At 59.4% G+C, this 20123-nt stretch overlaps 1 protein-coding gene across 1 annotated transcript in view; it reads right to left on the reverse strand.

The window, feature by feature from the left end:
- PCNX2 (pecanex 2) overlaps positions 1 to 20123 on the reverse strand; it is a 43656-nt gene extending 23533 nt beyond the window's left edge. The window contains exons 1-19 of the mRNA XM_036453368.2: positions 19901 to 20123; positions 17656 to 17861; positions 16625 to 16745; positions 15956 to 15992; positions 14340 to 15410; positions 13037 to 13172; positions 12758 to 12903; positions 12048 to 12141; positions 10754 to 10886; positions 9603 to 9748; positions 8831 to 8984; positions 8706 to 8738; positions 6769 to 6940; positions 4552 to 4662; positions 3908 to 3999; positions 3712 to 3821; positions 2752 to 2848; positions 1995 to 2087; positions 708 to 858 (exon numbers count right to left, since the gene is read on the reverse strand). Coding sequence (XP_036309261.1) covers positions 708 to 858; positions 1995 to 2087; positions 2752 to 2848; positions 3712 to 3821; positions 3908 to 3999; positions 4552 to 4662; positions 6769 to 6940; positions 8706 to 8738; positions 8831 to 8984; positions 9603 to 9748; positions 10754 to 10886; positions 12048 to 12141; positions 12758 to 12903; positions 13037 to 13172; positions 14340 to 15410; positions 15956 to 15992; positions 16625 to 16745; positions 17656 to 17861; positions 19901 to 20053 — 3256 coding nt within the window. The 5' untranslated portion in view covers positions 20054 to 20123. The remainder of the gene's footprint in view (positions 1 to 707; positions 859 to 1994; positions 2088 to 2751; positions 2849 to 3711; positions 3822 to 3907; positions 4000 to 4551; positions 4663 to 6768; positions 6941 to 8705; positions 8739 to 8830; positions 8985 to 9602; positions 9749 to 10753; positions 10887 to 12047; positions 12142 to 12757; positions 12904 to 13036; positions 13173 to 14339; positions 15411 to 15955; positions 15993 to 16624; positions 16746 to 17655; positions 17862 to 19900) is intronic.

Here is a 20123-nt window from a genome sequence, read left to right on the forward strand (position 1 = left end):
TAAAAGGCAAGGCTTCTCCAGAGTTCTCAGTTCACAGGACGCGGCGGTGTCACAGCCAGTGCAATGCGGCCCCTTAGAAAATGCGTGGACAGCCCTGGCTGGTGTGGCTCAGTGGACAGAGCGTCGGCCTGCAGACTCAAGGGTCCCGGGTTCAAATCCCATCAAGGGCACGGACCTTGGTGGCCGGCACACCCCCAGTAGGGGGTGTGCAGGAGGCAGCTGGTCGATGCTTCTAACTCTCTATCCCCCTCTCTTCCTCTCTGTAAAAAAAATCAATTAAAAAAAAAAAAAATATATATATATATATATATATATATATATATATATATATATATATATATTTTAAATACGTATGTACTTTGAGAGCAACAGAAGCCACCCTCACCCACAGCGCTGACGGGGAAACGCCGACTTAAAGGGAACATTTGATTAGCTGGTAGTTGCTAGCGGTAGAGGCCCTGGGTCCCCGGGGATGGGGCTGTGGTGGGGGACAGGGGGGTGTGATCGGACTGTCAGACGCCGGGCACGCTGACGTTCAGGACAGGATGCAGAAGCAGCCGCCGCCTCCCTCTGGTCTGAGCCCCAGCGGACAGGACAGCCGCCTCCTCCCGCCATGCCGCCCGCCCCGGCCTCACGGCCTCACGGAGACACGCACTGTGTTCGGGGGGACACCCGAGGCCGGAGGCACGGCCCCGGCCACCACTCACCCGTCACCTCCCGCTGCCGGTGCTCCCTGCCCCGGAGCACGGGGTGCGCCAGCCACATCCAGGGGTGGTGCTTGCGCAGCTGCGGGAGCAGGTAGTGGGTCACGAAGCCCACGGCGCCGGCCACGGCGAACAGCGCCAGGCCCAGGAAGGGCTGCGGGGCGGAGGGCGGGACCGTGAGACCGGCCGCCCGGGGGGGGCCGGGCCACCAGCCTCCCCGTCCCCCGTTCAAGCTCAGACACAAGCTCAGGCCTCGCCTCAGGCCTCGGACCTGCTCGTCGTCGCCACGAGCCCCATCTCTGTGCTCAGAGCCACCCAGAGCCACAAAGGGGGGCAGAGAACAGGCTGAGCAAGTCGAGAGGCCCAGAGAGTTCTGACCACGGAATATTTTTTTTTTTTTTAAAGATTGCTGAAACCAGTGTGGCTCAGTGGATAGAGCGTCGGCCTGCAGACAGAAGGGTCCCAGGTTCGATCCCAGGAAAGGGCATGCGTCTTGGTGGCAGGCACATCCCCAGTAGGAGGTGTGCAGGAGGCAGCTGATCGATGTTTCCCTCTCGTCGATGTTTCTAACTCTCCTCCCTTCCTCTCTGTAAAAAAAAAATCAATAAAATCTATTAAAATAAATAAATAAAATAAAAAGATTGAAGAACAACAAAACTGCCTGGCGGGCGTGGCTCCGAGGCTGAGCATTGACCTAGGAACCAGGCGGTCCCCGGTTCGATTCCCAGTCAGGGGCATGGACCTTGGTTGCGGGCACATCCCCAGTAGTGGGTGTGCAGGAGGCAGCTGATGGATGATTCTCTCACATCGATGTTTCTAGCTCCCTATCCGTCTCCCTTCCTCTCTGTAAAAAAATCAATAAAGCCGAAGCCGGTGTGGCTCAGTGGTAGAGCATCGGTCTGCGGACTGAAAGGTCCCAGGTTCGATTCCGGTCAGGGGCATGTACCTTAGTTGCGGGCACATCCCCGGTAGGGGGTGTGCAAGAGGCAGCTGGTCGATATTTCTCTCTCATCGATGTTTCTAGCTCTCTATCTCTCCCTTTCTCTCTGTAAAAAAAATCAATAAAATATATATATTTTTAAAAATCAATAAAGTATATTTTAAAAAAGAAATCCATGGAAAAACTTGAGTGAGGAATACCCACCCCCCAAAAAAGAAGCCAAACCTCAGCTGGAAACCCCTCCCCGCCCACCCCCTCAGGCCTCACATCCCCCTCAGGCCTCCCAGCCGCCCCGCCGCCTCCCTCGGGCCCACCCGCCATGGGGAGCGGGACCAGCGGGGGACACGCACCCTCAGGGACAGGAACACGGTGCTGGCGCTCACCGCGAAGGACAGCACGGCGGCCAGGGGGCACAGGAGCAGGTCCGACCGCAGGACGGCCTTCTGCGGGGACAGTGGCCGCTGGGGTCCTGCCTTCGCGTTTCCCCCGACAACCCCGTCCCCAGGCCACTCAGGACCCCGACGAGCTTCCCGCCGGCCGCAGGCGCGGGATGGACCCTCCAGGACCTCCCTCCGGGGGGCATCGGGGAGACCGGGGCGGGGGACCCGGGGAAGGACCTGCCGGGCTCGCCCTCGTCCGCTAACCAGGAGAGAAGGGGGTTTCCCGCTCGGGTCCGAGGCTTACAGACACAGGCCCCCGCTGGCATTTCGACGGGCAAGAGGCACCGGCCTGGCTTCCGCTGCCCTCCCCCGCCCCCGTCCGAGGTCAAGGTCCACCCCAGGGCAGGCGATGGCCCTGAGGCCAGGGCAGCAGCCTGCTCTGCTCCCCCCAGGTTTTAACCTGGTGATTCCTTAGTATCTTGGCAATTTATTTATTTATTTATTTTTTTGGTCACATGGAAGGACGTATTTGTATTTTATTCAGAGTTTTAGGGGTTTGTTTTGTTTTATTTTTCGTCTGTTTGTTGGTTTGTTTGTGAGTCCTCATCGGAGTGAACTTTCCTCCCGGGACGGCTTTCCATCGTGCCACGGGCCCTGGCCTGGCCGTGCCAGGGTGCCTCCCAGCATGCCATGCGGTGCCCGGCTGCCGCCCGGCAGCGTGTCTCACCACCGAGTCCCGCATCTTCCCCGGGAGCGGGTCCTCAGCCGGCTCCGCGGGGTCCCGGGGGGAGCTCCGGGGGAACCATCGGCCCCGGATGAAGGACCTGGCGGGGGAGACACGCGCCTTTGGCTGATGGGAACCTGTGGTCGTGGCCGTGGCCGTGGCCTTGGCCTCCACGTGGACCCCACGCTCACAGACGGGCGCAGAGAGGGTCCAGGCTGGGGCGGGTGCTACTCAGATGCTCGCCCACGGGAACAGCGGGGCAGGCTCAGGCTGCAGGCTCCCCTGCACCTGCCTCCCCACCCCCGCACCCCTGCACCCCTCCTCCACCCCTACACCCCTCCCTCCTCCCCATACCCCTGCACCCCTCTCCCATCCCCGCACCCCTACACCCCTCCTCCACCCCTGCACCCCTCCCTCTTCCCCATACCCCTGCGCCCCTCCCCCATCCCCGCACCCCTGCACCCCTCCTCCACCCCTGCACCCCTCCCTCCTCCCCATACCCCTGTACCCCCCCATCCCCGCACCCCTGCACCCCTGCCTCGTGTGCTTTACTCGGGAGCTCAGAGGCCTGGAAGGTGTGCTGGCAGCTCAGGGGGTTCTGGCCAGCCTGCAATCCCCCCTCCCCCCTGCCCGCCTCGCCCAGGGAACGGCTAGGAAGGGTGCGACCCCCTGGCCCTGAGCCGCTGTCTCTGCTCCCTCCCCCCCCGCCCCCCGCCGTGAGAGCAAGGCTGCAGGGGCCCACGCGCAGTGTGTGTGTGTGTGTGTGTGTGACTCACAGGTGTGTGCATGTCACAGCACAGGCGTGTACAAGGTGTGTGTCCCAGCACAGGGCGTGTGTGTGTGTGTGTGTGTGTGTGTGTGTGAGCTCAGTGCTTGTGCTGCAGTGTGGAGCGTGTTCCTGGCATGTTCCTGGCGTGTTCCTGGCGTGTTCCTGGCGTGTTCCTGGCGTGGGGCGTCACTCACAGGAGCACGGCCGGGTCGCTGCTCTGCCGGCTCAGGTGGAGGCACAGGGAGACCAGGAGGCCGCAGAAGGCGGAGAACAGCGCGGGGATGTGCTGGGTGCTCCAGGGCTCCTGCGGGGAGGCCACCGCTGGGTCCGGGCCGGGGCGCCGGGGGGGCCGGGCAGGCGGGGGGCCGGGCAGGCGGGGGCCGCACCTACCTTCACGGCGCTGAAGCAGAGCGCGTGCAGGGCGCAGGCGGCGGCCGCGCTGCGGGCCACGCTGCACACGGCCGAGGTCATGCCAGACACGGCTGCAACAGACACAGCGCCTTCCTGCACCGCAGCCCACCCTCCCGGGCTCCCGCCGGCCGGCCCGGCCAGGTGGCCCCTGTCGGCTTGGCTGGGAGACCCCTGACAGAGCCGGCCTGAAGCAGGTCAGGGGCTCAGGGCGAGAAGCCACCCGCCTGCCCAGGCCCGGGAGTTCCAGGACCTGAACCTCGGACCTGGAGGAGGAGGAGGTGGAGGAGAGGGAGGAGGAAGAGGAGGAGAGGAAGGGAGAGGTGAAGGAGAGGGAGGGGGAGGAGGAGGAGGAGGAAAAGGGGGAGGAGGAGGAGAAGGAGGAGAGGAGGAGGAGGAGGAGGGGAAGGAGGGGAGGAGGAGGAGGAGGAAGAGGGGGAGGAGGAGGAGAAAGAGGAGGGGGGGAGAAGGAGGAGGAGGAGGTGGAGGAGAGGGAGGAGGAGGAGGAAGAGGAGAGAGAGGAGAGGGAGGAGGAGAGGGAGGAGGAAGAGAAGGAGGAAGAAGAGAAAGAGAAGGGGGAGGGTGAAGAGGAGGAGGAGGAGGAGGAGGAGGACCAGGGAACGTACCAGAGCCGCCGAAGACCAGCATGTCGATCTGCTCCAGGAGGTAAACACAGAACGTGTCGATCTGCGGGAAGAGGCCCAGGAGGGAGATGGCGGGGAAGCAATACAGAAACCCTGCGGGCAGACAGAGGGCGGTGAGTGACTGAGCATCGGCCTGGGAACCAGGAGGTCCGGGTTCGATTCCCGGTCAGGGCACAGGCCCGGGGTGTGGGCTTGATCCCCAGTGGGGGGAATGCAGGAGGCCGCCGATCCACGACTCTCTCTCATCATGGATGTTTCTCTCTCTCTCCCTCTCTCTCTCTCTCTCTCTCTCTCTCTCTCTCTCTCTCTCTCTCTCTCTCTGCAGGAGGCAGCCGATCCACGACTCTCTCTCATCATTGATGTTTTTCTCTCTCCCTCCCTCCCTCCCTCCCTCTCTCTCTCTCTTAGCAATGCTATGGCTCTCTGTCTTCCAGTGTACTCTGGATAGAATGCCAATGGGGCTGGATCCTGGTAATCCTCAATAAAACAAAGGAAATTAGATTTGAAACCCAATACGGCAAACACTGGGATTATGTCTAAACCCTATACATCTACTAGTCCACAGCGGGAGGGGAGGCCGAGGGTGGAGGGGGGTGTGAGGTGGGGAGGGGGAGGGGGAGTGGGGGGAGGACGGCGTTTCGTTCTCGCTGAAAACTCAGACATGCGGGCTTTCCGGTGGAATTGCAGGGACGGAGATTTCCGTGTCGCTGTCTCGCGAACAGCGTGGGCCCGTTTGGTGGGGAAAAGGGGGGGGGGGCGTGGCAGTGAGACGTGGGCCGTGGCTCGGCACCACGCGGTCACAGGTGGACGCACACGGGGAATTCGATGCCCTGTTTTCAGTGGCGAGGTCTGAACGACCCTCGCAGGCCAGACGATGGCATTCTGGCCCACAGAGGGCCACGTCTGTCCGTGGCGGTGGTAGGGCCTCCCGCCGAGGTACGTGGGCTGTGAAATAACACAACGGCCCTGGCCGGTGTGGCTCAGTGGATAGAGCGTCGGCCTGCAGACTCAAGGGTCCCGGATTCGATTCCAGTCAAGGGCATGGACCTTGGTTGCGGGCACATCCCCAGTGGGGGGCGTGCAGGAGGCAGCTGATCGATGCTTCTCTCTCATCGATGTTTCTAACTCTATCCCTCTCCCTTCCTCTCGGTAAAAAAAAAAAAAAAAAAAAAAAAAAAAATCAATAAAATATTTTAAAAAATAACGCAATGATCTATCATAATACAAGGGTAGTGTGCTAATTGGACCGGACGTCCTTCCAAACATTTTCCGGACGAGGCCGGGGCTGGAGGGAAGCCCGGGTCCCGGATGCTTGCCGGCGGCCGGAGGGAGCAATCCCAAGTCCCGGTGCCAGAGGGAAGCCGGTGCCGGGGGCAGGAAGGCCGGCTCTTGCAGGAATTTGGTGCACCGGGCCTCTGGTGAATAAATAATCATACAGCCCGGCCGGCGTGGCTCAGGGTTCGAGCGTCCACCTGACCGGGAATCACACCGCGACCTCCTGGATCGTAGGTCGATGCTCAACCCCCAAGCCACGCCACCTGGGACCAAGAATGATCGGGCACTGGGGGCTCTGGGGTCCCGGCACCCATGGTGCCCCCACAGGCGGGCGAGCCCAGAGGGAAATGCACAGATTCGCCCCAGGCCCTCCCTCGAGTGGGGCAGTCCCTCCCACCGGGGCGTTTCTCAGGAGGGAAAGGGAGGCCAGGCCCCCCGCCCCTGGGAACCCTTAACGCGGCCCGCGTGGTTCAGGGCCCACTCAGGGTCCGGTTTCTGGAGGAGGCCGCACACTGAAAGGAAGAGAGAGACTGGAAAAGAGTTAGTTTGGGACAAATGGGGGGCCAGGCGGGCGTCCACCTCTAGTGGGAAGACCCTCTAGGCTCTGGCCTTGCTGTCCCTTTTATGGAGGCTGCTATGGGATACACCCAGTACCCTGAAGCAGCTTTGGGAAACACCCATAGCCCTCAGGCAGGGAATACGCAGATTATCCTATCGGTGAGGATTGACATGATTACAAGATGGGGACCTTGCCTCAGCTACTATGGTCTCCATTAGAGAGGGAGTGGTTGGCTCTGACCTCTCAGAGCTTCGAGGCTGACCAGCCTCTTTCTATTAGCGAGACAACGATTGGTTTCCGGCACACACACCCCCCCGGCCCCCCCCACTCCCGCCCACCCACACCCCCCACCCCCAGACGCTCACCGAGGAGGAAGTCCCTGGCGGACTGGAGTGACTCCGGTGAGCACAGCGTCAGGCCGTACTTGGCGTAGGCGGGGGGGTGCCTGGCCTTGGCCCCTGCATCGAGAAGCAAAAGAAGGCCGCACAGCACACAAAAATAGATTGGTCTGCTGTACGCAATGACTTGGTTGTGGCCCTAGGAGACAAACACAGCGTCCGGAGGATGGCACCTTTCCTCCCGACGACACGACGAGATTCCCGCAGCCCATCGCTGGCCCCCGCGGTCGGCAAACTCAGGAGCCCACAGAGCCAACTGTCAACAGGACGATGATCGGAATTTCTTCTTTTTAAAAAAAAAAATATATTTTATTGATTTTTTACAGAGAGGAAGGGAGAGGGATAGAGAGCTAGAAACGTCGATGAGAGAGAAACATCGACCAGCTGCCTCCTGCACACACACACACACCCCCCACCGGGGATGTGCCCGCAACCAAGGTCCATGCCCTTGGCCGGAATCGAACCTGGGACCCTTCAGTCCGCAGGCCGAGTGCTCTATCCACTGAGCCACACCGGTCAGGGCTGAAATTTCTTTGGAGAGCCACATTTTTTTAAACGTAAACTTCTTCGAACGCCACGTCTTCCACATAGACTCGCCCAGCCCGTGGTGTTTTGTGGAAGAGCCACACTCAAGGGGCCAAAGAGCCGCAGGTGGCTCGCGAGCCACGGTTTGCCGACCGCGGGCTTATACCATATAAGATGACCTACACCATAAAACGCATCCCCCTCAGCCCTCCCATAACCCATACAGGTGAAACACCGGGGGGAAAAGGGGTGGTGGTGAGGGGAAGGATGCTGATTCTGTTTTATAAGAACATCGAAAAGCATGTATGTCTGCCCTCTCGGATTCTGCAAATTTACCAGGAGCTTAAACTGCATGGTCTATGCAGAGCTTTACTATTCGTAGGAAATAGAATTGCACCTTGTGGGCTACCTTTTCCCAGGTCTTTGGAAGCCCTAGAGCCGGTTTGGCTCCGTGGATAGAGTGTCGGCCTGCGGACTGAAGGGTCCCAGGTTCGATTCCCGTCAAAGGCACAGGCCCAGGTTGCAGGCTCGATCCCCAGTAGGGGGCATGCAGGAGGCAGCCGATCTATTGATATGATTCTCTCCCATCATGAATGTTTCTATCTCTCTCTCCTCCCTTCCTCTCTCTAGAAACCAACAAAAACATATATATATATTGAATATATGTAAATTTTTTTTAAATGAGGCAGGGGGAATAGTTTTGCAATCCATGAGCCGCTCTGCGTATAACAAGGAGAGACGAAAGCGATGGGGTTTCAGACGTGGGTTTTCAGATGCTGCCTCGAGCGTGTTACATTTAGAAACGCAATTTAAACCGCGGCCGCCGCTGTCGCAGCAGCAGCCCTATTCCGAGACCACCGTCTGATAGGAAGGGGGTGGGGGCAGGCTGTCCGTGGGGGGCTGGCGAGGCCTGGCCCAGAGTCCCGGCTTGGTCCTCACGGAATAGCTGCGCGCGTGTGAAATTTCCTCTTGAATCCTGAGTAGGTCATAGATGAATGGGGGCGGGAATTCCGTCTCAGCATTAAGAAATGGAAACCAGGGCCCTGCCCTGACCGGTTTGGCTCAGTGGATAGGGCCACACACACACACACACACACGTATATATTGACTTCAGAGGGGAAAGGAGAGGGACATCCATGATGAGAGAGAACCATGGACCGGCTGCCTCCTGCACGCCCCACCCTGGGGATGGAGCCCGCAACCCGGGCCTGTGCCCTGACCGGGAATCGAACCGGGACCTCCTGGTTCCTAGGCCGATGCTCAGCCCCTGAGCCACGCTGGCCGGGCTCTCTTTTGCCTTCTGAGCAGACTATGGCCGTTCAATCCCTGTCTCCCACCCGAGCAGAGCAGACCCCCAGCCTGTCTCCCCGGACACTCACGTGGATGGGCGAGGCGGGGTCCGGCTGGACGCTCTGGAACGCCAAGCAGAAGGGCCTGCGTCAGCGACAGGGGGCTGAGGGGGCGGCGGGGGGCGGGGGAGGCTGGAGGGAGGGGGGGCGCTTGCCTTGAGCAGGGAGTACTGGCAGCCGGCCATCACCAGGCAGAAGAGCAGCGCCCACAGGTCCTTGCAGAGCCCGCGGCTCAGCGTCAGGAAGCCCAGCAGCGACACCAGCACGACCAGCGAGACGGCCAGCACGTTCTCCCTGACGTCCTCCGTCCTGCAGCGACAGAGGGGCGCGGGGGCCTGGCCGTCTGTCCCCGGAGAACCCCGCGCGCGCCCCGAGCAGAGGACCCGGTGCCCCGGGAATCGAACCGTCGAACCGTGGCCTCCTGGTTCCTAGGTGGACGCTCAACCACGGAGCCACGCCGGCCGGCCGGCCGGCCTCCCGTCTTATTTTATTTTATTATTTTTGTTTTTTTAATATATTTTATTGATTTTTTTTTATAGAGAGGAAGAGAGAGGGATAGAAACATCGATGAGAGAATCATCGATTGATGAGAGAATCATCGACCAGCTGCCTCTTGCACGCCTCCTACCGGGGATGTGCCCGCCACCAAGGTCCATCCCCCTGACCGGAATCGAACCCGGGACCCTTCAGTCCGCAGGCCGGCGCTCTATCCACGGAGCCACACCGGTTTCGGCTCACGCCTCCCATTTTAACGGCCGAGCGACCGCGCCTTTCCTCGTCCGGATCGCACTGCGCCGGCGGGTTCGCAGCACACGCGTGTGCAACCTGAGCGTGTTCCCAAGAACCTCAGGGACCCGTGTCCCCCCCCCACCCCCCGACGGGGGTGCCCTGAGCCGGCCCCGCGCCGGCGTGTCCTCGGCCCCTTACCGGTCCAGCAGCGCCAGCAGCGCCAGGCGGTCGTACCAGACCTTGACCCTCTTGCCGGGGAAGACAAGGAACCTGTAGAACTGGTCGCGGCTGAACTTCCCCGGGGCCGACGAGCAGGACGAGGCCTCCAGGTCCTGGCTCCGGTGCTGCCAGGCCGGGGAGAGAGAGAGAGAAAGAGAGAGAGAGAGGGGGGGGGGAGGGAAAGAGGGAGGGAGGGAGGGAGAGAGAGAGACACACACACACATGGTTCACACGGATGGGCGGCCGCCCAAGAGGCACCTCGTCATGTGTGAGAGCAAGACGCAGATGCTCGCCCTGGCCGGTGTGGCTCAGTGGATAGAGCGTCGGCCTGCCGACTCAAAGGTCCCGGGTTCGATTCCCGTCAAGGGCATGTGCCTTGGTGGTGGGCACATCCCCGGTGGGGGGCGTGCAGGAGGCAGCTGATGGATGTTTCTCTCTCATCGATGTTTCTAACTCTCTCTCCCTCTCCCCTCCTCTCTGAGAAAAGTCAATAAAATACATATTTTAAAAAAAAAGCAGAAGCTCACGTTTTGGAACGTAAACCAACACAGTTCCTAAACCAATGCACCTCGCTTCCACCTCGTCTGCTCACCACTTCACAATACTACTGTTTTACTTTCATTGTTTTAATTATTATTGTTTTTATTATTATTATTATTATTATTGACTTCAGAGAAGAAGGGAGAGGGAGAGATAGAAACCTCCATGATGAGAGAGAACCATGGATCAGTTACCTCCTGCACGCCCCCCCCCCCTTCACTGGGGCACATGCCCCTGACCGGAATCGAACCCGGGGCCCTTCAGTCCGCAGGCCGACGCTCTGTCCACTGAGCCGCACCGGTTTCGGCGAGACTGTCCTTCTTAAACCCAACGTGTTTAAAACGGACCTCTGCCTCCCTCGCCGGCTTCCAAAATGTGACTGCGTTGCCCGTGGGGGGCGTCCCGGACGGATAGAGTGTCACGGCCACGGCCCAGGGCCGCACACTCGGGCCAGACCTGCCCCCAAGCTGCCAGCATCCCGCTGGACACAGAGCTCCGACGCCTGTCCTCGGGGGCTCTGCACAGCGAGGGCGGGCGGGGCGGGGGGGGAGGCAGGGGTGGGGAGGGATGGGGAGAGGGGGGAGACGTACCCGGGGGCTGGCCGGCTGCGTCCTCTGCGCCACCATCAGCAGCAGCTGCTGCTGCAGCGGGCTCAGGGCGGCGTCCCCCGAGGACGGGTCGGGGCTCCCTGAGCTGGAGCTGGAGGAGCTGACCGGGGCGTCTCTGGGGGGGGGCGGGGAGACAGAGCCGGGTTACCCGCTGCTGGGCGCGGGGTCAGCGTGTCACACACAGCACGGGGACCCCGTTGCGGGCGGCAAGGCCAGGGAGGGTGGCAGGGTGCGTGCAGAGCCACTTCCGGGGGGAATGCCGAGCTGTCGGGGGGCAGGAGCTCCCCAAGGCCGTCTAGGGCGACAGCTTTCACGTTCTCTGTTGGTGTTTGTTTGTTTGTTTGTTTGTTTTTAATATATTTTATTGATTTTGTACAGAGAAGAAGGGAGAGAGATAGAGAGCTAGAAACATCGATGAGAGAGAGAGTCATCGACCAGCTGCCTCTTGCACACCCCCTACTGGGGATGTGCCTGCAACCAAGGTCCATGCCCTTGACCGGAATCGAACCCGGGACCTTTCAGTCCCCAAGCCGACGCTCTATCCATTGAGCCAAACCAGTCTCGGCTCTGTTGTTTTTTTAAAAAAATGTTTTTACTTATTTCAGAGGGGAATGGAGAGGGAGAGGGAGGGAGAGAGAAACATCATTAATGAGAGAGAACGGTGGATTGGCTGCCTCCTGCACGCCCCCTCCCTGGGGAGGGCCTCGGTTCCTTGTCTACTGTCTTGTGTCCCAAGCTCTCCTGGGGGGGGGCCTTGGACCGATGTGGGAGCAGGGCACCCAGGGGGCAGGCAGAAAGGAGAGTCCCAGCCCCCGTGCACACTGGGTAGGGCACCTCCATAAAGCAGCGAGCACCCTTTGGAAAACTCGGGCCTGCTATGTAGACTTTTAAACAGGGGTTCTTGTGTTACAGTCTGGGAATAGCCAGCTCTGCTTTTGTTAGGACAGAGACATGCATCTGTGCGTGTGAGATAACGGCCGGGCCGCCAGCACGGGGCCTGGGCGCCACCAAGTGGCCACCGCCGGGACTGTGACCATCGGAGCTGAACCCCACTGAGTCCCCCGATGCTTGGGGAGGTGGGGGGGGGGGGGGCAGAAGAGGGGACTCGAAGCTCAACCCCTGAGCCATGCCCAGGCCGGGCCAGGTTTTCCTTCTCTTTCCACACGAAACCCACAGACGGACTCCAACCAGGGGCCACACACAGCCACGTCCCCCCTCAGCTCGGTCAGCAGCCGCCACCCGACCCCATACATCCCGGAGCTCAGAGCTCACTCACCCGGCGGGAGAGAGGCCGTCGTGGCTGGGCGGCTGGTGCTGGGCCGGGCCGTCTTTCTGAGTCCCAGACTTTAAGTAGCAGGACCGGATTTCTCCTGTGAACACACAGCATTCCGGCAGAGAATGTAACTCTGCCTTTCTTTCTTTTTTTTTTTAATATATTTTATTGATTTTTTACAGAGAGGGATAGAGCGTTAGAAACGTCAATGAGAGAGAATCCTCGACCAGCTGCCTCTTGCACACCCCCTACTGGGAATGTGCCCGCAAGCAAGGTACATGCCCTTGACTGGAATCGAACCCGGGACCTTTCAGTCCGCAGGCTGACGCTCTATCCACTGAGCCACACCGGTGCCGGCTGTAACTCCACCTTTGCTACGTTAGAAGGAGCGCGTGTGGAACTGCTTGAATAAAACGCGGGCCCTGGCCGAAGCCAGTTTGGCTCAGTGGATAGAGCATCGGCCTGCAGACTGAAGGGTCGCGGGTTCGATTCCGGTCAAGGGCATGCACCTTGGTGGCGGGCATAATATCCCCAGTGGGGGGTGGGCAGGAGGCAGCTGATCGATGACCCTCTCTCTCATCGATGTTTCTAACTCTCTCTCTCTCTCCTTTCCTCTCTGTACAGAATCAATAAAATATATTTTTTTTAAAAAGTGGGCCCTGGCCTGTGTGGCTCAGGTGGCTGAGCGTCGTCCCATCGCACCGCAGGCTCACCGTGGCCGTCGATGAAGACGTGCATGGCGTCCATGGACATCTCCTCCGGCCCCGACGTCTCAGGCCCGCTGATGACCTGCAAGACGGAGCTGTCCTGCTGGGACCTGACCCGGTAGATGATCTGTCTGTGCCTGTGGCCCTGGAAACTGCACGCACACGCACACACACACGCACACGCACACACACGCACACGCACACGCACACACACAGGGTTCACACAGAGCTCGGGGGGCGCGCCCGCGGTCCCCGGGGCGAAGCCAGGCAGGCCGCCGTCCTTACAGGGCCGTGACCTTGGCGGGCTCCGTGCGCGCGGGGCTGGGGCTGGCGTGCTCCTGGCTCTGCGCGTCCGGCTTCCCCTGCTTGGCGCGGCGTCCACGTTCCACGGTCTCGCTCTTCCTCTCCTGGGAGCCGTGGTCTGCAAAGCGTGGCTTTACGTGTTCATACGGGACGGGACCGGGAAACGGACGCGAAAGCGTTTGGACACAAGCAGCCCAAGCGGAAACAAGGGCAGAGAGGATCTCTCGGAATGGCTCCCGGGAGTTCATAGCACATTTAAACTCGTGTTTGGGTCCCGGCTGGTCTGGCTCAGTGGATAGAGCGTCGGTCGGCCTGGGGACTGGAGGGTCCCAGGTTCGATTCCGGTCGAGAGCATGTGCCTTGGTTGCGGTACATCCCCAGTGGGGGGGGGGGGGGGTTGGGGGGGGGGGTGTGTGCAGGAGGCAGCTGGTCGATGTTTCTCTCTCATCAATGTTTCTGAATCTCTATCCCTTTCCCTTCCTCACTGTAAAAAATCAATAAAATATATATTTTTAAAGAAATTTTTCATAAATACATTTTTGGGCCCCACCTGGTGTGGCTCAGTGGATAGAGCGTCAGCCTGTGGACTGAAGGTCCCAGGTTCGATTCCGGTCAAGGGCATGTGCCTTGGTTGCGGGCACATCCCGGTGGGGGGCGTGCAGGAGGCAGCTGGTGGATGTATCTCTCTCATCATTGTTTGTAACTCTCTATCTCTCTCCCTTCCTCTCTGTAAAAAAAAAAAAAAATCAATAAAACATATTTTAAAAATAAAAATATGCCAAAACCAGTTTTGCTCAGTGGATAGACCGTCAGCCTGCGGACTGAAGGGTCCCGGGTTCGATTCCAGTCAAGGGCATGGACCTCGGTTGCAGGCACATCCCCAGTGGGGGGTGTGCAGGAGGCAACTGATTCTCTCATTGATGTTTCTCACTCACTATCTCTCTTCCTTCCTCTGTGTAAAAAAAAAAAAAATCAATTAAAAAATATATTTTAAAAGTAAAAATAAATTTAAAAAAATAAAAATAAAAACGGACCCATCGCTTCTCCTCACGCCTCCTCCAAACACAAGCTCTGATGCTCACGGAGACTCGGTCCTGTCCCGAGGCAGGGACTGGTGAGGGCTGGCCCCTTCCGCAGACGCCAGTGCCCCCTAGTGGTCCCACCAGGAGCAACACAAAATCTCAGAGGCAGAGACCGAATCGCAGAGGCAGACAACAGGGAGAGACCCCACCGCCTTCCCCGGGGACACACACACACACACACACACACAAACACACACACTCACCTCCAGGAAGCCGGCCCTCCCTGCCCGGCTCCGCGGGGCCGCGCCTCCGGCCGCCCGCCCCCACCGTGGCCGTGCTGATGGACTCCAGCAGGGAGACGAACTCCAGGAAGTTGGAGTCGTTGGGCGCCTGCCCCTCCTTGGCCTCCAGGTCGGACTTGGACGTGGGCATGGCCCGCTCCTTCTCCTGCCCGCCTTCCGCGGGGCCTCTGCTCAGGAGGACCTCAGTGCCGCTGTCCATGCTGAGCACCCGGGCGTGCCGCTTCTCCTGGCCGCTCCTGCACGTCGAGGGGTCCAGGCTGGCCGGGCCGGGCCTTCCCCGCTCCCCCCCGGGGGCCTCCGCCGTCCACCTCTCCTCGGGGGCCCCCTGGTCGGCGCCCCGGTCCTCGGGCAGCTCCAGGGTGATGGCGGGGATTCTCTGCTCCAGGTTGGGGGGGCCGCCCTCCTGCAGGCGGAGCGAGCTCTCCAGGTCGGACGTGGAGCCCCGGGCGCTGCTCACGGTGATGACAATCCTGATCGGCTCGTGCGGGGGGCTCCGTGGGTCCCCGGGCGCAGAGGCGGCCGTCAGGGTCACGGCCAGGTGGCCCTCGGAGACGTCCCTTTGCAGGTTCAAGGGCGGGTCCGCCCGGCGGGAGGGGTCCTCCAAGGGGTGCCCGCCGGGCTGGGGGGTGCCGGTGTGGCACTGCGGCCAGCTGCGGCTCAGGCTCTCCCGGGGCGGCCGCTCCCCGGCGCGGCCCCGGGCATCATGCTTGGTTACCGAATCCTCGCTCCCCCACCGCTGGAAGGAAGCGCCCGTGTCCTGCAGGTCCGAGTGGGAGGCGGACAGGTGCGGCCGCTCCCTCGGGGGGCGCTCCAGGCCGCCCTCCGACCGGTGGCGGAGACGGGGCTGCCCCCTGCCCCCTCCGGCCCGCCCTCTGCCGTCCTCTCCTGCCACGCCCGGCTCCGGCCGTCCGGCCGGTGGGGTCCCGGCTCCCGGCACCGAGGCTTTACGAGGAGGGGAGCTGTCCTTGGGGGCGCCAGGAGGGGTGGGTGCCGCCGGGGCCACCACCGGTTGGTCGTCTGCCAGAATGACACCTGCCATCCAACAACAACAGCAACTTTATTAGCACCGGAAACGCACGGAGAATGGCCCAGGCCGAGACCTGATGGGAACCAAGCTGAAAACAGCAGCAGCGCCACAGCGCATGGCTGCTTATTGGGAAAAGATCAGCTCTGTGCCCTGGCCGGTGTGGCTCAGTGGATAGAGCGTCGGCCTGCGGACTGAAGGGTCCCAGGTTCGATTCTGGTCAAGGGCGTGGACCTTGGTTGCGGGCACATCCCCAGTAGGGGGTGTGCAGGAGGAAGCTGATGGATGTTTCTCTCTCATCATTGTTTCTAACTCTCTTCCTCTCCCTTCCTCTCTGTAAAAAAAAAAAATCAATAAAATATATTTTAAAATAAAACATAAAATGAATAAAAAACGAAGAGTAAAAGAAAGGAAGTAAAAGGATAACTATGCCGTCTCAGGCACAGCTGGCATTTCCAACGACTTCACTGGGATTCTCTCTCCCGACACCATTTCTCCCTTCGCGGGGGGCCGGGCTGTGATGAGACTCTAACTGATGGCCACAGGCACTCACCTTTGAGGTCTTCGGCGGTTTCCTGAGCAGGCAGCTCCTGAAGAAATGAGAGAAGGACAATCAATACACGGCTCAGCTCACTGCCCCTTCCCGGCAGTCAGCAGCCGCCGCCCTGCTCGGTGGCCTGTGGGGAAGAGACGATCCCGTTGCCACACTGCTCATGCTTCCAGTAAGATGGGGGGGGGAAAAAAATGCAAAATTGCCGAAACCGGTGTGGCTCAGTGGATAGAACATCAGCCTTCGGACTGAAGGGTCCCGGGTTCGATTCCGGTCAAGGGCATGGACCTTGGTTGCGGGCACATCCCTGGTGGGGGGCGTGCAGGAGGCAGCCGATCGATGTTTCTCTCTCATCGATGTTTCCAACTCTCTATCTCTCTCCTTTCCTCTCTATAAAAAAAAAAAAAAATCAATACAATATATATATATTTTAAAAAAATGCAGAATCATCGGCATGGAGACATCCTCCATCTGTGATAAAAGGGAGTTCTCTCCTAGGAATGGCCCTTCATCATACCCAGACTGTCAGCCAGCCAGAGAGGAGGTGCGTGCAGGAATGTAGCATAGGCCCTGGCCGTGTGGCTCAGTGGGTAGAGCCTCTGCCTGCGGGCCGAAGGGTCCCCGGTTGGATTCCCGGCCCCGGGGAAGGGGACTCGGGGAGCCGACACTCACCGGCAGCCCCGAGGAGCGGTGGGAGCTGGAGTTCTGGCCTGGAGAGCCGCAGCCCAGGGGAGGCGTGCAGCTGTTCCGGTCGCACTCGCCCTTCTTGCCGCTGCCGGCCAGCTGGGTATGGCTAATCCCGCAGGAGAGACACAAGAGCAGAGGAGTCAGCCGTCAGAACCGGGACACTGGTTCGAACTGGGACCCCCCGGACCATTTTCCCCTAGGCGCCACTGCGTCAGGATCATTGCATACACATTAAGTTTTTAAGACAGAGTCATAGACAGACGTGACTTTAAAATTAGACATGTGGCCAAGACCGGTTTGGCTCAATGGATAGAGCGTCGGCTTGGGGACTGAAGGGACCTGGGTTCGATTCCGGTCAAGGGCATGTACCTTGGTTGCGGGCAGATCCCCAGTGGGGGGTGTGCAAGAGGCGGCTGATCGATAACTCTCTCTCATCGATGTTTCTAACTCTCTATCTCTCTCCCTTCCTCTCTGTAAAAAATCAATAAAATATATTTTAAAATAAAATAAAATTAGACATGTGCCTGGCTGGTGTGGCTCAGTGGGTGAACCAGGAGGTCCCAGGGTTTGAATCCCGGTCAGGGCACATGCCCAGTTGCAAGCTCGATCCCCAGGGTTGGCCATGCAGGAGGCAGCCGATCCGTGGTTCTCTCTCATCGTGGATGTTTCTACCTCTCTCTCCCTCTCCCTTCCTCTTTGAAATCAACAAATATTTTATTTTATTTTTTAAATATATTTTATTGATTTTTTTGTTTTTTACAGAGAGGAAGGGAGAGGGACAGAGAGCTAGAAACATCGATGAGAGAGAAACATCCATCAGCTGCCTCCTGCACACTCTCTACTGGGGATGTGCCCGCAACCAAAGCACATGCCCTTGACCTGTATCCAACCTGGGACCCCTCAGTCTGCAGGCTGACGCTCTATCCACCGAGCCAAACAGGTTGCAGCATCATTACATATTTTAATCCAAATGAAAACGATTAAATGATGCGCCGACGCCGGAGTCAGCGTGCTACCTGGGGGTCTTGTGGCTCGGTGTGTGCTCGCTGCTGGCCTCTCTGTGTTTGCTGGGCCTCTCCCTCTTCCGGGAGGGCCTTCGCCGAATGGCTTCCCCTTTATCGAACATGAGGTGCAGGCGGTAGCTGACCAGTTTGATTACTGCGAAGAGCAGAGCCACTGAACTGCAGTAGAGAAATACGGCGAAGGCGCTGGGAGGAAGCGCCTAGAGGAGAGAGGAGAAAGGGGAAGGTCACGTGCTTATAGGTCTCCCTTTCTTTTCTTTTTTAAATATATTTTATTGATTTTTTTATAGAGAGGAAGGGAGAAAGAGAGAGAGTTAGAAACATCGATGAGAGAGAAACATCCATCAGCTGCCTCCTGCACACCCCCTACCGGGGATGTGCCCACAACCAAGTTACATGCCCTTGACCGGAATCGAACCCGGGACCCTTCAGTCCGCAGGCCGACACTCTATCCACGGAGCCACACCGGTTTCGGCATACCTTTCTTTTTATATATATATTGTATTGATTTTTACACATAGGAACAGAGAGGGATAGAGAGCTAGAAACATCGATGAGAGAGAACCATTGATCAGCTGCCTCTCACCCCACTGGGGATGTGCTCGCAACCGAGGTACATGCCCTTGACCGGAATCGAAACTGGGACCCCCCCAGTCCGCAAGCCAATGCTCTATCCACTGAGCCAAATCGGTTTTGGCTCGATTTGTTTTTAAATATATAATCTGATGTGAAATGGCTGAGTCCTATGGTAATTCTGTTTAATTTTTCAAAAATATTTTTTTTATTGACTTCAGAGAGGAAGGGAGAGGGGGAGAAGAGAGAGGAACAGCCATGCTGAGAGAGAATCACGGATATGCTGCCCCTGCACGCCCCATCCTGGGGATGGAGCCCGCAACCCGGGCCTGTGCCCCGACCGGGAATCCATCCCTGACTTCTTGGTTCCTAGGCCGACGCTCAGCCCCTGAGCCACACCGGTGGGGCCTGATTCATGTTTTGAGGACCCGCCCTCCTGCTTTCCACGTGACTGCACCACTTTACACCACATCAGGCCTATTGATAACTATGGGATGACTCTCCATCTCCGGAGCAGCCTGGAGAGACTCATGCTGGCTCCCCGGGGACGGGCTATAAATAGCACGGTGCCTGGTGAGAACACACCGCTTCCCGGGGGCCCAGGAAGGGGGATCCTGCTTCAAACGGACAAATCAAAGGGCTGCAGGAGGCCCGGGGCTGGGCCCTCACCCCATCGCCCCGCTGCATCCTCTTTCCGCAAACCCCGCTGTGCAGGCAGGGGAGGGCAGCAGGCAGGATGTGCAGGCAGCCAAGCCAATGACCTTGGTGAGTCACTTCTTTAGGATGTTGTTGTTGTTGTTGTTGTTGTTTTTAAATGTATTTTTATGGATTTCAGGGAGGAAAACAGAGGAGGGAGGGAGGGAGGGGGAGAGAGAGAGACAGAAACAGCCATGATGAGCCCTAGCCGGTGTGGCTCAGTGGATAGAGCGTCGGTCTGCAGACTGAAGGGTCCCAGGTTCGATTCCGGTCAAGGGCATATACCTTGGTTGCAGGCACATCCCCAGTGGGGGGTGTGCAGGAGGCAGCTGATGGATGTTTCTCTCCCATCGATGTTTCTGACTCTCTATCCCTCTCCCTTCCTCTCAGTAAAAAAGTCGATAAAATATATTTTAAAAAAAAAGAAAAGAAAAGAAAAAAGAAACAGCCGTGATGAGAGAGAATCATTGAACTTCCCCATCCCACCTCCTGAGTATCAGAGCCAGCGCTGTCCTTCAGGAGGCAGACCCAGCGGCTGGGGTAGCTTTTGCCTCTCTATCCCATCCCCCCTCCATCCCATCCCCCTCCACCCTGTCTCCCCTCCACCCAGCCTGACTCCCCTCCACCCTGTCCCCCTCCACCCTGTCTCCCTCTGTCCTGTCCCCCCTCCACTCTGTCCCCCTCCACCCTGTCTCCCTCCGTCCTGTCCTCCCTCCATCCCGTCCCCCCTCCATCCCATCCCCCCGGCCTCAGGCCCCCCTCCACCCTGTCCCCCCTCCAACCTGTCCCCCTCCACCCTGTCCCCCTCCACCCTGTCCCCCTCCACCCTGTCCCCCCTCCATCCTGTCCCCCTCCACCCTGTCCCCCTCCACCCTGTCCCCCCTCTGTCCTGTCCCCCTCCACCCTGTCCCCCCTCTGTCCTGTCCCCCCTCCATCCCATCCCCCCGGCCTCAGGCCCCCTCTCGCTCACCAGATGCAGGGCCAGCGGCAGCAGCAGCAGGAACAGCCACAGGTACAGGTGGCAGCTGTTGGTGAACTTGCTGTGCTCGGGGTCGTGGTACCAGCCGCCGGTGAGCGCGGCCCACACGCCCTGGCGGAGCAGCTGCAGCACCTGGGACCCCATGCCCGCGGCCCGGGGCTGGGGGACCGCCCTCCCCCGCTGCCCGCGGCTCCCAGGCCCGGGGCGCCCGCTC

The sequence above is a fragment of the Pipistrellus kuhlii genome, unplaced genomic scaffold (genome assembly GCF_014108245.1).
Source record: "Pipistrellus kuhlii isolate mPipKuh1 unplaced genomic scaffold, mPipKuh1.p scaffold_m20_p_25, whole genome shotgun sequence".
In the NCBI taxonomy this organism is placed as follows: Eukaryota; Metazoa; Chordata; class Mammalia; order Chiroptera; family Vespertilionidae; genus Pipistrellus; species Pipistrellus kuhlii.